Below are 15477 nucleotides of genomic sequence, written 5' to 3' on the forward strand. Positions count from 1 at the left end.
GGCATATTTACACAACACTCTACAGTACATCCTTCTTCTAATATCTCTATTCCTCTCACACATTCTCCTATGCTGTATGCCTCCCCCTTTCTTTTTCTGTCTCTTCCCTCTTTCCTTGCCTCTACACATATCCCCCACGTCTCTCTCTCTTCTCCACTACTCTTGTCTCTCTTTAGCCCTTCTTTTTTTTGCTGTCCTCCTCTGCCTCTTCTCTCCTTTAACCTCTTTCTCTTGCCGCGTTTTGTTCCCACCTCTTCTTTTTTTTCCCCCAAAAATTTGTCTGTAACCCAGTTTTTTCTCTACCACTTTGCTCTCTCTGTACCCTACTTTTCTTTCTTCACCCCCTTTCCCTTTCCCTCTGTTTTTACATCCCTTTTAACCTTTTCTTTGACCCACCTATTTTTTCTCTTTTCTTTCTATAGTGAATGGCCATGTGTGTTGAATGTAATCGCACTGGTGCACACTTAGTGGCTGTACAGAGGTGTGACCAACCTGCTGTGGTAATCAGGTAAGTTAGTGAGGAGGTAGGTGTTAGGGCTGCCTGAGCTAGCTCAGGATGGCGGTGGCAATGTACGATGTATGCTTGTGTCAATGTGAATTTCATAGACGAACAATTATTTGCATTCTAGATGATGCTGCAAATGGTTCTTATATTGATTGAACAGGTTGCTTTGTCAGTAGCCTTTCTTTCCTCTGAACTTTGCATAATCTCATAATATTTTTCTAAATGCAGGGTGAAGATTTTCTGTTCCACAACTGTTTTTCCTTAAATACTGTATGCACCATTAAGCCCAAACTCAAATATTGTTTTAAAGGGGCAATCATTTACAAGGCAAAGCCATGCCATGTAAAGGATTGCCTATTTAAAACAAATCTCCAGAGAATCCTGCAAGGCCGCCGGACTCACACATCTTTATATTTTTTTTATCATTTTCTTTGGGGAAGATCTCCCTTCAGCAATCACAGTAAAACTCATATTCAAACCAATGCAATTGTATTCTAAGGCCACCCTTATTAATCGCTCTTGTCAGGTTTCTTTACTCACGCCAAATGAAATGTATGCCCCCAGGACACTCCCTGCAATGGTGGCAAAGCCCGCAGTCATCACTGCATGGATCTCAGATTTTGTTAAATTTTCGAGATATGGTCTTATCAAAAGGGGAGATTCAGTCTACAAAAAAACAAAAGACAAAAATATATATATATATATTAAACATTTAACAAACTCTCAAGTAGCAACATCAAATTGTAATACACCAAAGAGAATAAAAGAAAAATATATATTGCCGTTCCTTTACTGATTATATTAGTCAGTCACCACAGTCAACTTCAGTAAAGTACAGTAATATCTCTTTAAAGAAGTTCTTTTTCTTAAGAAGGTATACCTTAGGCCCTATATAAACTATAAAAAAAAAAAAGATATCGCTCAGAAGGGCCCGACTGAACGCGCAGTTCAATTTTGGTCATATAGCCAATGCATTTTCAGTGGGTCCCGATGATGTCGCTGAATGATATAGTTTATCGATATTGTTCAGTGTGTATGCTGAATTAGTTGGCTGATATTGTCAATGACATTGTCTGCATTGCGGGTCGTCTAGTGTGTACAGGGCTTTATGCTGGGAGTAATTCATATTTGAGGAATATGGGTTAGATGCACTAAGCTTCAAAAAGTGATAAAATGTAGAGTGATAAACAACCAACCAATCAGCTCCTACCTGACATTGGCTGGTTGTTTATCACTCTCCATTTTATCACTTTTGAAGCTTCGTGCACCTGGCCCTATAAATGTTGATAGGGTATGCACGTTTTTTCCCCCAGAAATAAATGCACCAAACATAAATAACATTTGTAAAAACTATAGCACATATGATGGTTAGAAGAGCTCAATTAATCATTACGTTTTGCAATTTCAACAAGAATATGAGTACAATACCTGGCCCACAAATATGTTCCCTGCTGCGACCAAGGACTCTGTTGGACTTGTTGCCATGGTAATTTGCATTACCCAGCCAACCTTTGAAAAATATGACAGTATAGTTATAAATTATATTTTGTGATTTTCAACATTGGCAAATATAAAGATTAAATAATATAACATGTAGAAGCTGATCTCAGTTTATTTGCATGCCCCAGACAAAGCAACACTATCTCATATCTCCTCGGTATAAACCCTATCTAGGTAAAATAGAAATATTTATTCTAGTTAAAATGCGTGCAAGGAAAATCTGGATGTAGTGCTATGCATGTGTATTTAGTAAAAGGAATACCCTATATACATACCTCCCATCTGTCCCGACTTTCACAGGACCATCACGTTTTTTTTGGGACGGTCCCGAATACCGCCTGGGCAGTTTCCCGAGGTGGCGATGGTGGGATTTGGGCAATTGGGAGCCCCCCTTCTACCCGCTATCCTACCTTGTAGGAGTATTATTGTATTAAGGTGGCCATACACAGCCAGGGCCGGCGCCACCACTAGGCAGTGTTAGGCATTTGCGGTAGTTGGGAGCAGGGCAGGAGGGAGAGCTGGAGGTCTGGCTTAGCGGGCAAGAGGGAGGGCTCGCTGCGCTGTGTGCAGTTCAGTCATGGTGCATGTTAACTGACATCTTCCTCCACCCGCACCGCGTACAGCCGCTTAGCCGGGCAGCGTCTGAGGGTGAGCCAAGTGCTCAGCGCTGCCCGGCTGAGCAGCTGTACACGGTGCGGGTGGAGGAAGATGTCAGTCACACTGCGCCGGGACTGAACTGTGAGGCCTCCCTCCTGCCCGCTAAGCCAGACCTCCAGCTCTCCCTCCCGCCCGCTGAACTAGACCCGACCTCCTCTGAAGGGTGAGTAATTATATATCGGAACAGCAGCACGGCGGCCGTATCCCTCTCCCCCTCAGATCAGCGTGCCGGCCGCATCACCCCCCCCCCCAGGAGCAGCACGGCGGCCGTATTCCTCCCCACCCCCCACCCGTGGAGCGGGTGAGCGCCGGGGCGCCCCCCCCCCCCGCCTGGGGCGCTCCGGCGCCTTGCACTGGCACTGTACACAGCGCTTTTTTAGACTTAAAATATCAAAGACTAAGCTGACCCCTTCCCACCCTCCTGCATAAAACCTGACCATCTCTCATCCTAACCTACTGTTTATGCCCACTTCTTTCCCTTCTGTGTCACCCCTGTCTGTCTAACCCTCCCCTTTAGAATGTAAGCTCTCACGAGCAGGGCCCTCTCTCCTCATGTGCCTTTCTTAGAATATATAAACCACTGCCACCCTGATGATTGCTTCAGTGTTCTGTCCCCTGATGCAACTATCCATATTAACCATGTACTTGTCCTAAACTGTCTTGTACTGTAATTTGTTATGTGTTTTTAATTATAACTATGCTCTGTAAAGCGCTGCGTAATTTGTGTGCGCTATATAAGAAACTGTTAATAAATAAATAAATACACGATGCGATAGCAGAATGCAATGCGATGCGATATGCGCTCCCACGGGCATCGCATCAAACAGAAAAATAGTATGTACTGCACATACTTTTTGTACTGCATTCGGATTGCATCAAACGCACATTGCATGCAAAACACATGCCGTTCGATGCAATGCGATCTAGCCCGTAACGCATGCGATTCTTGCAACATGTATGGGCACCTTCACTAGTAAGACAAGATTAGTGTGTACCCAGCACTGGACTGAGTAGCAGCTGGTCTATTGTAACGGGCTAACACCCTAACCCAAATGGATACACAGAACAAAAAAAGTTTAACAATAGACTAGCGCTGTAATAGACAACAACTATAGGTTATCTTTAATGTAGGATCTTTAATCCCTGCAACACAAATCTTCCTGATGCCGTATGGAATTGAACTTACAATTAAATTCAATCAGGTGTGCCCTTAATGGTTTCTTTATACCGACTTCAAATAGCAGGGAATACCGACATGAAATGGACTTACATTAAATTTCTGTCTCACGTACACATCAAAGGTTTCTTTGCCAATAGATGACCATGGACGTCAGGAGGCAGGTAAGAAGAAATTTATTCACAATGATCCAAGGATCCAAACGATAAAAAAGTTTAAAAAGTGTCCAATGTGAAGCAGAAGCAAGTGGGCAGACGTCCGGCGGCTTTCCCCTTAATATTCGGCGTGCTGCAGATAACGCCGGGAGAGGAGATCCGTGTAGCGCCGCTGTGATCCGTCCCACTGGTGCTGCTGAATGCGGCCTGATCAACGCGTTTCGGATATTTAAATATATCCTTTTTCAAGATGTGCCGCCATGGAGACCGGGAGGTGCTTTTAAGGGTGGCCTGCTTGGTCACATGATGTCGAGTCGGCCACTCATATTTAACCTATGCACGGCTTCAATATTTCAGCTACATACTAACTAATTAAAGTACATAGTAGTGCTAAAAACATTTAAAAATACTTAAAATATACAATAAAATTTATACAATAAAAGAAAATAATTATTCAATAAAATTTGAAAATATTGCACATTTATACAATAAAAAATTGCACATTTATCTAATGGAATTGCATACCACAGTAAGCTTCAATTAATATAGCAGCATATATAGACATGATTACATGATTAACTGACTGACAGTGCAACTCATAAGAAGCCGGACATTTGTTGGGAGAAAAACAACAAGAGGGGAATATAGTTAGTATTGTACATTAAGCACCATATCCCACCTCCCTCCCCTTTATCCTTCATATAAGTCATTTGTACTCATAGTCTGCATTGAGTCCTTTAGGGACCATGGTATTCAGTGTGAAAATGCATTTCATTTCCATCTTAGCTAGACATTCCTCAATGTCATTTTTTCTCCAGTCAGACTTACAGAGTTTAATTCCACAAAAGGATTTCAGTCCCCTTATGTCACAACTATGTTTCTCCTTAAAATGTAAAGAGACGCTGTGCAATTCATAGCCTTTTTTAACATTGCGGGCATGTTCTGCTAAGTGGTCTTTAAGGTGTCTACTGGTCCGCCCAACATACTGCTCACCGCAATGACATTCTAGTAGGTACACAACGTTCTTGGAGTTACATGTAATAAACTCATTAATGGTGAAGCTTTCATTATATCTAAAAGAAAAACTTATCCCTAGGGGATTAAAAATAGACAAAACCCCCTCTTTTCTGATAGAATCAGAATCTTTCAAAATAGAGTGGCAAACAATTTTAGATGCCTGCTCGGTTTCTCTTATGGAACATTTTGTCCAGGAGAAACAGAAAACATTGAAAAAAACATTGAAAAAAAACAGAACAGGAAATAGAAGTTCTATACAGTCTAGCTCAACCTTTTAAAAATTCTGAAGAATATAAAGAACTAGAAAAACGTATAACATACAAGGTAGAAAAGAATGAGAAAGATTTAAAAAGTAAGAAACATAAAAAATATAATAGGGATAGGAGAGATAAAATGAATGATAAAGAGGAACCAGAAAAGTCCACGCTTAATAAAGAAAAACCCCAAATCACCTACAGTAAAGGAAATAAAAAAAACAAATATTAAGAAAATAACATCTAATACCCCCCAAAAAAGGAGGGAAAATAGAAATATCCAGGATAAAAAAGAAGCTTTCCATGAAAGGGGCAATCCCAACACCCCCAGATCTAATAGATTCAGGTCAAATTACCATTCTGAGGAATATAGGGCAGGTCCCTATTCTTCATGGAGAGAGAGGGAATATAATCGCCATGAGCCTATACAGAAAAATCAAAAAGTAGATGATTTGGAAGAGGACCAATGGTATGATTCCCCTGAAATTAGGACAAATAGGAAACAATGGAGAAATAAAGACACAAATAGAGATTATTTTTTAGAGAAGCGCCCCCAAAGAAACTATCGCACCTAAGACACTGTCCCAATAAAAGGGGAAAAAGAGCAGGATGCAAATTAGGAATGTCTAAAAGTAAAAGGAACAAATTAAAAAGACAGGAACCTAATAAGTCCCAATTAGACCAAACAGAGAAGAGCGCTGAAAATCTAGGAGAAAATAGCACAAAAAGCACTTCCACGATATATAATCTTAGTGACTACACCCTTACTGCAGATGAGAAAGACCTTCTGGAGAAGGGATTGAAATTTTCTCCCTCAAACAGGATAGATATATTTGAGGTTTTTACAGATCTACAAAGATTTGTTAGAAAATTAGCGTTAAAAAGATTCTTTATTGAAAATAATAAAGAAATGGATCAGACCCCAACAGGTGAAATAAATGTCTTTAAACGTAAATCAAAGTTCTTCCCACGACAAAACGAGGTAGCTATGTGGATGTCTTTGAGAATCTGGTAAAGGAGGATTTAAATAAGATGTGCTTTAAAAGTAAAGAAAAGAACAATTTAACGTTGGACCAAAGAAAGGCTATAAAAACACTAAAAAATAATAAGGACATAGTGATAAAGCCGGCGGATAAGGGTGGTGGGGTTGTGATCCTCAATAAAATAGATTACCATAGGGAAATCGCCAATCAATTGGCGGATAAATACACCTATAAAAAATTGAGAGGAGACCCCACCGCCCAAATCCAGAAAAAGATGGATGTATTTATAAATTTGTATCTATCTCAAAACAGTATTACAGAGGAGGAGGCAAAATACCTCAAAATAGAGAACCCATCTGTGCCGGTAATATACATTTTACCTAAAGTGCACAAAAGCACCGTGAACCCCCCCCGGCCGTCCGATTGTGGCAGGGGTGGGATCAATTACCTCCAACTTGTCCCACTTCTTAGACCACAAAATACTGCCAATGGTTAAAGTCACAAAATCTTATACCAAAGATACCGCAGCTGTGATAGAAAGGTTATCAGGATTGGTATGGGAGGAGGGTGACCTACTTGTCACCGCTGATGTAAGAGCCCTCTACACCATTATTCAGCATCATCATGGCATTGCAGCTACGGAACACCATCTTACAAAAGCAAAAATAGATGGTAAAGAAAAAGATCTTATTCTAGAGGGCATTGCCATGATTTTAAATAACAATTTTTTCTGGTATGAGGGTGACTTTTACCTCCAGATGGCAGGAACAGCGATGGGCACCAGGCTGGCACCCAGCTATGCTAATTTATTTATGGCAAGGTGGGAGGACCAACAAGTTTGGTCCGATCACCCCTGGAGTGCCAGCCTGGTGCTATGGGTCAGATATATCGATGACCTCCTGTTCGTCTGGAGGGGGGTCAAGATACTCTTAATGACTTTTGTGTGTATTTAAACAACAATGATCAAAACATCAAATTGACATATACCATCAGTCCCTCTACTGTAAACTTTCTTGACCTAACCATTTTTGTTGATCATCTAAAAATTTGCACAAAAAATTACACCAAGCCTACTGACTGTTGTTCTTATATAAGCAGCATGAGTAACCACCATGCCAACTGGATAAAGAGCATCCCCTCCAGTCAGTTCTATAGACTTAGGAGGAATTGTACCACCACCAGAGATTATGAGACTCAAGCTGATATAATGAGAGAGAATTTTTGTCAGAAAGGGTACAATCCAATTTGGGTAGATAAGGCATATAATAAAAACTATAATGCTGTCCCCATTAATAAAGACAAAATTGCTAAACCAGAAAGAAAAGAAGTACGGTTTATTACCAAATATACCAACCAACATACACAACTTGAGAAACTCATAATCAAACATTGGGGAGTCCTTACAAAGGATCCCATTTTGAAAGAATATATAGGACATCGTCCCAAATTTGTATACCGCAGGGCAGATAATCTCAGCAATATTCTGGTTAGGAGCGCCCAAACCGTCCCTAAAAGAACAACCAGGGTATTGTCTAAAGGTTTCTACCGCTGCGGTATTTGCTCTATGTGTAAAGTATGTAAAACTCCACCTAAGATCACGGAGTATATGTCAAATACAAATAATGAAAGCTTCACCATTAATGAGTTTATTACATGTAACTCCAAGAACGTTGTGTACCTACTAGAATGTCATTGCGGTGAGCAGTATGTTGGGCGGACCAGCAGACACCTTAAAGACCGCTTAGCAGAACATGCCCGCAATGTTAAAAAAGGCTATGAATTGCACAGCGTCTCTTTACATTTTAAGGAGAAACATAGTTGTGACATAAGGGGACTGAAATCCTTTTGTGGAATTAAACTCTGTAAGTCTGACTGGAGAAAAAATGACATTGAGGAACGTCTAGCTAAGATGGAAATGAAATGCATTTTCACACTGAATACCATGGTCCCTAAAGGACTCAATGCAGACTATGAGTACAAATGGCTTATATGAAGGATAAAGGGGAGGGAGGTGGGATATGGTGCTTAATGTACAATACTAACTATATTCCCCTCTTGTTGTTTTTCTCCCCACAAATGTCCGGCTTCTTATGAGTTGCACTGTCAGTCAGTTAATCATGTAATCATGTCTATATATGCTGCTATATTAATTGAAGCTTGCTGTGGTATGCAATTATTCCATTAGATAAATGTGCAATTTTTCATTGTATAAATGTGCATTATTTTTAAATTTTATAGTATAATTATTTTCTTTTATTGTATAAATTTTATTGTATATTTTAAAGTATTTTTAAATGTATTTAGCACTACTATGCACTTTAATTAGTTAGTATGTAGCTGAAATATTTAAGCCGGGCATAGGTTAAATATGAGTGGCCGACTCAACATCATGTGACCAAGCAGGCCACCCTTAAAAGCACCTCCCGGTCTCCATGGCGGCACATCTTGAAAAAGGATATATTTAAATATCCGAAACGCGTTGATCAGGCCGCATCCAGCAGCACCAGTGGGACGGATCACAGCGGCGCTACACGGATCTCCTCTCCCGGCGTTATCTGCAGCACACCGAATAGTAAGGGGAAAGCCGCCGGACGTCTGCCCACTTGCTTCTGCTTCACATTGGACACTTTTTAAACTTTTACATCGTTTGGATCCTTGGATCATTGTGAATAAATTTCTTCTTACCTGCCTCCTGACGTCCATGGTCATCTATTGGCAAAGAAACCTTTGATGTGTACGCGAGACAGAAATTTCATGTAAGTCCATTTCATGTCGGTATTCCCTGCTATTTGAAGTCGGTATAAAGAAACCATTAAGGGCACACCTGATTGAATTTAATTGTAAGTTCAATTCCATACGGCATCAGGAAGATTTCTGTTGCAGGGATTAAAGATCCTACATTAAAGATAACCTTCACTAGTAAGCCTGCTCAAAGCAAATGCTTCGAAAGCTAGTCTGCTACCTTGTGATTGCCTGTGATTTGTGCATGTGAGAGAGAGAGAAAGAGATAGTTTCACTCACTGCCAACAGATGGCAGTGTTTCAGACACACAATCAGACACTAGACATATATATATATATATATATATATATATATATACAAGGAAAAAAGTCTCACCCTTAGGTAAGACAAAAGCACTCTCCACAAATTAATGATCAGGAGCAAGAAACTCCGGAAAAATACATAAGCCAGCTATAACAATAAACAGTTTCCTAGCTGTATGCTCCAACGTTTCGGTCACTAACCGTGACCTTTGTCAAGGAGTCTGTCAAAAACCAGCAGCAAATTGGGGTGGTCACCAATGTCAAAAACCAAGTCAACGGGGAATCACAACCAGGATCAGGGCCTGGAGCTGCTGCTGCTGTTGTTTCTGAACACGGGTGGAGGGCTTCCTCCATACAATGCGAACGGCGCCATACACCTAACCGAGGATATTATGTGCTAGACGCCGGCACAACAGGAACATATGAAACAGCTGATAGAACTGCATTGTGAAGTAGTGATCAAACCATGCACTAGCCATTCAGAACCATTGTAGCATAGATCCACTATACAAGTGCCTTCACAGCAACGCCTGTCTGTGCGGAATCAGTTCCATCCTTACCACCGCATCCACCCTAGATAACTTCTGGAAGAACCTCAGTAGCCTAAAGGCACTGTATTAGTGCCATTTACAGTGGTATCTATCGGTGCGGATTGAGTTCCATCACTATCATCATATCTATCCCAGATACCATCAGGAAGAAATTTAGGTCATCTGACCCCGGTTGACCCTGCTGAACGTTCATCTTTATTTAGTCCAGTCCTAATCAGACTTTCTATTCACGGCCAGCGCTGTTCTGACCACTTTGTGAAGATTCTTCATATCTAGAAAAGTATGGGACCTACAACAGCCCCATCATATATGGATGTTTAAAATTCCTAATCCTGGTATAACACCTATTTAAGATTGCGACTTCTATCTTTTTATTGAATTCCACCATATAATGTGAAAATATTTGAGGCATCTTCATATATTCCTGATCGTGTCTTTTTTAAAACCCCTGATGAAGTCTTTTTAAAGACGAAACGCGTTGGGTTGTTACTGTCTTCAAAAGAACTGAGACACCACACGTTTTTCTACAAATGTTTTAATAAAATTTGTCATCTTTTCAAAAATGTTCTGATTATTTGTACATTTGACACATTCACTGCACTAAAGGTGGTGGAAACCTCTGGCGCTCTCTATTTTTCTCTGCTATCCTACCTATTGTCTCCCACTAACAGGGGAGTCTCTTTAGAGTAGCAGCCTATTGTGTGGCGCGACTAGAGTCATTCCTAGTTGTGATATATATATATATATATATATATATATATCTTGACAAAGGTTTATTAAAACCGAAACGTTGATCGTTCATTCTTCTTGCCGTGGGCTATTATTTGTGATTACCCAAGACTCGTGCGTGCCGCTCACCCTCCCCCCACCTGTCGGGCCACACGTGTATATTGTTGCTGCATGGCATCGCAGAGGAGGCACCGGGGCATTGCACAACCTCGAGATTGGAGTGCTGGGTCACTGTTGATGTGTATGTGTATATATATATATATATATATATATATATATATATATATATATACATACATACATTAGCACTCTATGTAACACATAGATTTGCTGAATTCTAAATACCCCTTTTTATATTATCATACCATCTGTTTAATCCCATTTGCTTTCTTCTTGAAAAAATATTTAGTCATAAAGGGGGTTATTCTAGTTCATTCTTTCTGACAAAATCCTTCTTAGATGGACAAAACCATGTGCACTGCGGGTGGGGCAGATGTAACTTGTGCAGAGAGAATTCGATTTGGGTGGGGTTTTTCTTCATATTGCAGTGTAAAATAAAGCAGTCAGTATTTTCCCTGCACAGAAACAAAATTACTCACCCAAATCTAATTCTATCTGCACATGTTACATCTGCCCCCCCTGCAGTGCACATGGTTTTGTCCATCTAAGAAGGATTTTGTCAGAAAGAATGAACTAGAATAAACCCCCTAGTGTTATTTATACTCAGGATATATACATATAGTGGAAAATACATATTTACAGTACCTTTTTAATGAGCCACTGCATGAATCCAGTATAATAAAGCATTGACATAATTGTGCTGAAGAATATCACAATAGGTAGAACCTGAGTCACGATAGTAACAAAAGACAATAGTTTAAATTCAGAAGTTTCAAAGGCTACAATCTAAATTCTAAACATGCATAAGATATACAGTATAAAACATCATGTAGGTAAAGGTATCATTGTATAAAAGATCAGATGATTATTAGTCAATACTAAACATTATTGCAAGCTTAAGAAGCTAAAAAGAATACCATTTCTTTAGAAAAAGAAAAAAGTTGAAACTTATTCATTACTCTAATTATCTCACCTTAAAAGCAAAAAAGTGATCAATATATTTATCTCCAAACACAAACTTTGACCCTGTGTCACTATACTCCAGGAAAGTCTGTAAAAAAGAAGCACATTGTAATTTATTTGTTTGGCAGAATTTGTTAATACATTATTTGCAGGAACGTTTTAACAGTGGAGGAATCTTATAGGTCACACCTCTCTACTGTGCAAAAGGCTCTGGCAATGTGCCAGAGTCTACTGCGCATGTCTCTGGAAAAATGGCGTGGTGACCATTTTGGCTGTGACTTTTTTTCCTGGCTGCAGTGCAAGGTAAGTGTAACACATAGGTGGAGTGTGTGCGGTGTGTGCCCCCTGGACCCAGGGGCCCATATTCACTGCACACATTGCACCCAATGATTATCTGTATTACTTTGTAATCCTATTGTAAACTTATAGTACTGTATGCATATATAAATATAAATAAATTTACAAAATGCATTATGGCTTTATATAGCAGTCTAAGCCTATATGCTATGTGTTGTTGACACTGAGGCAGATTCAGATGCTCATGCAAATAGTACGCTATACTGAAGTTCACCTTGTTGAGTGATTGTGAATGGTGAATGAGAAGTGGCCTAAAGTGAACAGATAAAAAAAGATGTCTTTCGGGCGTGCTATGGGAGTGTCTTGGGAAGGTCAGTGAAAGTAGCTATGTTCCCTGGTGCAACTACTCAGGGCAGGTAGGGTTTTCCAATCTATCTTGTGGTTCTTGCAATGCATTCTGGACACACGCTCTTTCAGTTGTTAATGCTGTAAGTAATGAAAGGACAGAGGGTGGTCAATGTCACACTGCAGCTCCCATTTGTAAATATTAGGATGGAAACAAGTTTCACTTTTACCAAATGCATAGTCTAATACAGTGGGGGAAATTAACTAAGATGGGAATAAGATTTCACATGTGATGTTGCTATGGTCAACCAAACAGAATCTATTTCTTATTTAGCACCCTCTAGAACATAGGTGTCAAACTCAAGGCCCGCGGGCCGAATCCGGCCCGCCAGACCAACTCTACTGGCCCGCGCCGCCAGACCAAGTCTATTGGCCTGCGCTGCGCTGCCAGTCTATAAAGCCGGCTGCCTCCTGAGAACGCTGTGGTGCTGAGCGTTCCCAGGAGTCCATTGCGCTGCCCGGCGACGTGCGCGATTGCGTCATGCCGTCATGCCCGCGCAGTATGCTTTGCCTCTGGCAAAGGAGCGTGGGGTGCGGCTGCGGTGACGGCTGTCCTGTCCTGCCCTGCCCTGGCGCGCGACGGAGGGGGGATCTTTTTGCCTGCTGCCACATCCTTGCAGTAAGTGGCTCTCCCTCAAAAAAAAAAAATATATAATAAAAATGCACGAATGCTGGCTATGGTGTGACTCACCTGCTGCACGCTGCAGCACAGAGTCTTGTCACATGGTGGCTTGGTGGGCTGCTGGTGGCATATTGAAATAAGTATATTTAATGTACTTATTTAATAAATAAGTATTTGAAATATGCTTATTTCAATATGCCACCAGCAATACAGCCCACCAAGCCACCATGTGACAAGACTCTGTGCTGCAGCTTGCAGTAGGTGTGTTATATATTAATAAATACATGAATGATGCTGGCTATGCAGTGACACACCTGCTGTAAGCTGCAGCACAGAGTCTTGTCACATGGTGGCTTGGTGGGCTGCTGGTGGCATATTGAAATAAGTATATTTCATATACTTATTTATTAAATAAGTACATTAAATATACTTATTTCATATACCAGCAATACAGCCCAGCCCAGAGTCTTGTCACATGGTGACATGGTGGGCTGTATTGCTGGTGTATGAAATAAGTATATTATTTATATATATATATATATATATATATATATATATATATATATATAGTTATTTATTAAATAAGTACATTAAATATACTTATTTTAATATGCCACCAGCACCTAGTTATTACTTACAAAACAGTAATAATTGAATGCAGTGACAATAATTTATTACGATAATAAAGAGTGGACGCATAGTCCTATACAACCGGCCCTTTGAGGGTGACCAAACTGCTGATGCGGCCCCCGATGAATTTGAGTTTGACACCCCTGCTCTAGAAGATAGTAGACAGAATCTGATTGGTTGCCCATAGCAACATTACATTCCCAACTTAGTAAATTTCCCCCAGTATGAGCTATGGGCTAGATCAGGGCTGGGCAACACCGGCCCTCCAGATGTTAATGAACTACACATCCCAGGATGCTTTGCATTAGTTTTGCTATGTGGCCATGCTGAAACTGATGCAAGGCATGCTGGGATGTGTAGTTCATCAACATCTGGAGGGCCGGTGTTGCCCAGCCCTGGGCTAGATTATGGGTCTTCAAACTGTGGCCCTCCAGATGTTGTGAAACTACAATTCCCAGCATACCTTGCCACAGTTTTAACACTCCCTCATAGCGAAACTGTGGCAAGGCATGCTGGGATTTGTAGTTTCACAACATCTGGAGGGCCGCAGTTTGAAGACCCATGGGCCAGATTCTCTAAGCTTCAAAAGTGATAAAATGGAGAGTGATAAACAGCCAACCAATCACCTCCTACCTGCCATGTCACAGACTGTGTTTGAAAAATGTCAGACAGGAGCTGATTGGCTGGCTGTTTATCACTCTCCATTTTATCACTTTTTAAGCTTAGAGAATCTGGCCCTGTGTCTTTTTCCATCTTTTAAATGTGTTTAAGACAGTGGGATCATTTTATGGTTTTGTTTTTGCTGGTAAAAAGTTAGACACTGACACAACAGGTATTTCTTGTGCATACAGCATTATATTGGATTCAGTTTACTTTTCTCCTGCCAGGAATTAATGCGTGACTCATGTACCCCAGTGGAACTTAAAACTCAACAGTTCTTTTTTTCCAGAATTACAACTAGTGCTATTTTTCAGCAGGCTCCAGCAGGAACTGAGGCCCTTATTCTAGTTTACTCTTTCTGACAAAATCCTTCTTAGATGGACAAAACCATGTGCACTGCAGGGGGCAGATTTAAAATGTGCAGAGAGAATTAGATTTGGGTGAGTCATTTTGTTTCTGTGCAGGGTAAATACTAGCTGCTTTATTTTTACACTGCAATATAGATCTCACTTTGAAGTAAAACCCCACCAAAATCTAATTATCTCTGCACAAGTAACACCTGCCCCACCTGCAGTGCACATGGTTTTGTCCATCTAAGAAGGATTTGTCAGAAAGAGTGAACTAGAATAAGGGCCTCAGTTCCTGCTGGAGCCTGCTGAAAAATAGGCTCCTGGATAAACCTGAATAGTGGAAACTGCTACATTTGAGTAAATTACATGTGACACACATTTAGCCTGACTCATATTTGTAAGTACACTAAGAAGGAAGCAACTGAGCAAAACAATATTGCACTGCATGTGGGGCAGGTGGTGTGCTGTGATTTGGTTGGGGTGTGAACAAACTGAGAACCAACTATTATGCAAAAATAAAGCTGTCTCACATCTGTGGGATACATGCAAAAGTAGCAACTTTTCACCATGCATGGTAAAATTATAGCTAAAGACGCAAAGGTGCAACCTTTTAAAGTGAGAAAGTGGCGATAGTGGTAAAGTGGAAGGTGATAACACACCAGCCAATCATCTCCAAACTGTCATTTTTAAAAACACAGCTGATTGGCTGGTGTATTATGTCACCTTCCACTTCATTACCACTTTATCAATTTACCAGGCTTACTACATCTTCCCCAAAGTTACTTGACTTTTTTTTTTGCTTTACTTCTATGCCGCCAGCCCCTAGCAGTACGCTGATTACTCCTTCACTACTTATAT

General features: G+C 40.5%; 1 protein-coding gene across 1 annotated transcript in view; it reads right to left on the minus strand.

The window, feature by feature from the left end:
- SLC28A3 (solute carrier family 28 member 3) overlaps positions 1-15477 on the minus strand; it is an 83786-nt gene that overhangs the window by 15678 nt on the left and 52631 nt on the right. The window contains exons 8-11 of the mRNA XM_083158337.1: positions 11666-11743; positions 11338-11418; positions 1934-2014; positions 1046-1171 (exon numbers count right to left, since the gene is read on the minus strand). Coding sequence (XP_083014463.1) covers positions 1046-1171; positions 1934-2014; positions 11338-11418; positions 11666-11743 — 366 coding nt within the window. The remainder of the gene's footprint in view (positions 1-1045; positions 1172-1933; positions 2015-11337; positions 11419-11665; positions 11744-15477) is intronic.

This window comes from Crinia signifera, chromosome 1 (genome assembly GCF_055691185.1).
Source record: "Crinia signifera chromosome 1, ASM5569118v1, whole genome shotgun sequence".
NCBI lineage: Eukaryota > Metazoa > Chordata > Amphibia > Anura > Myobatrachidae > Crinia > Crinia signifera.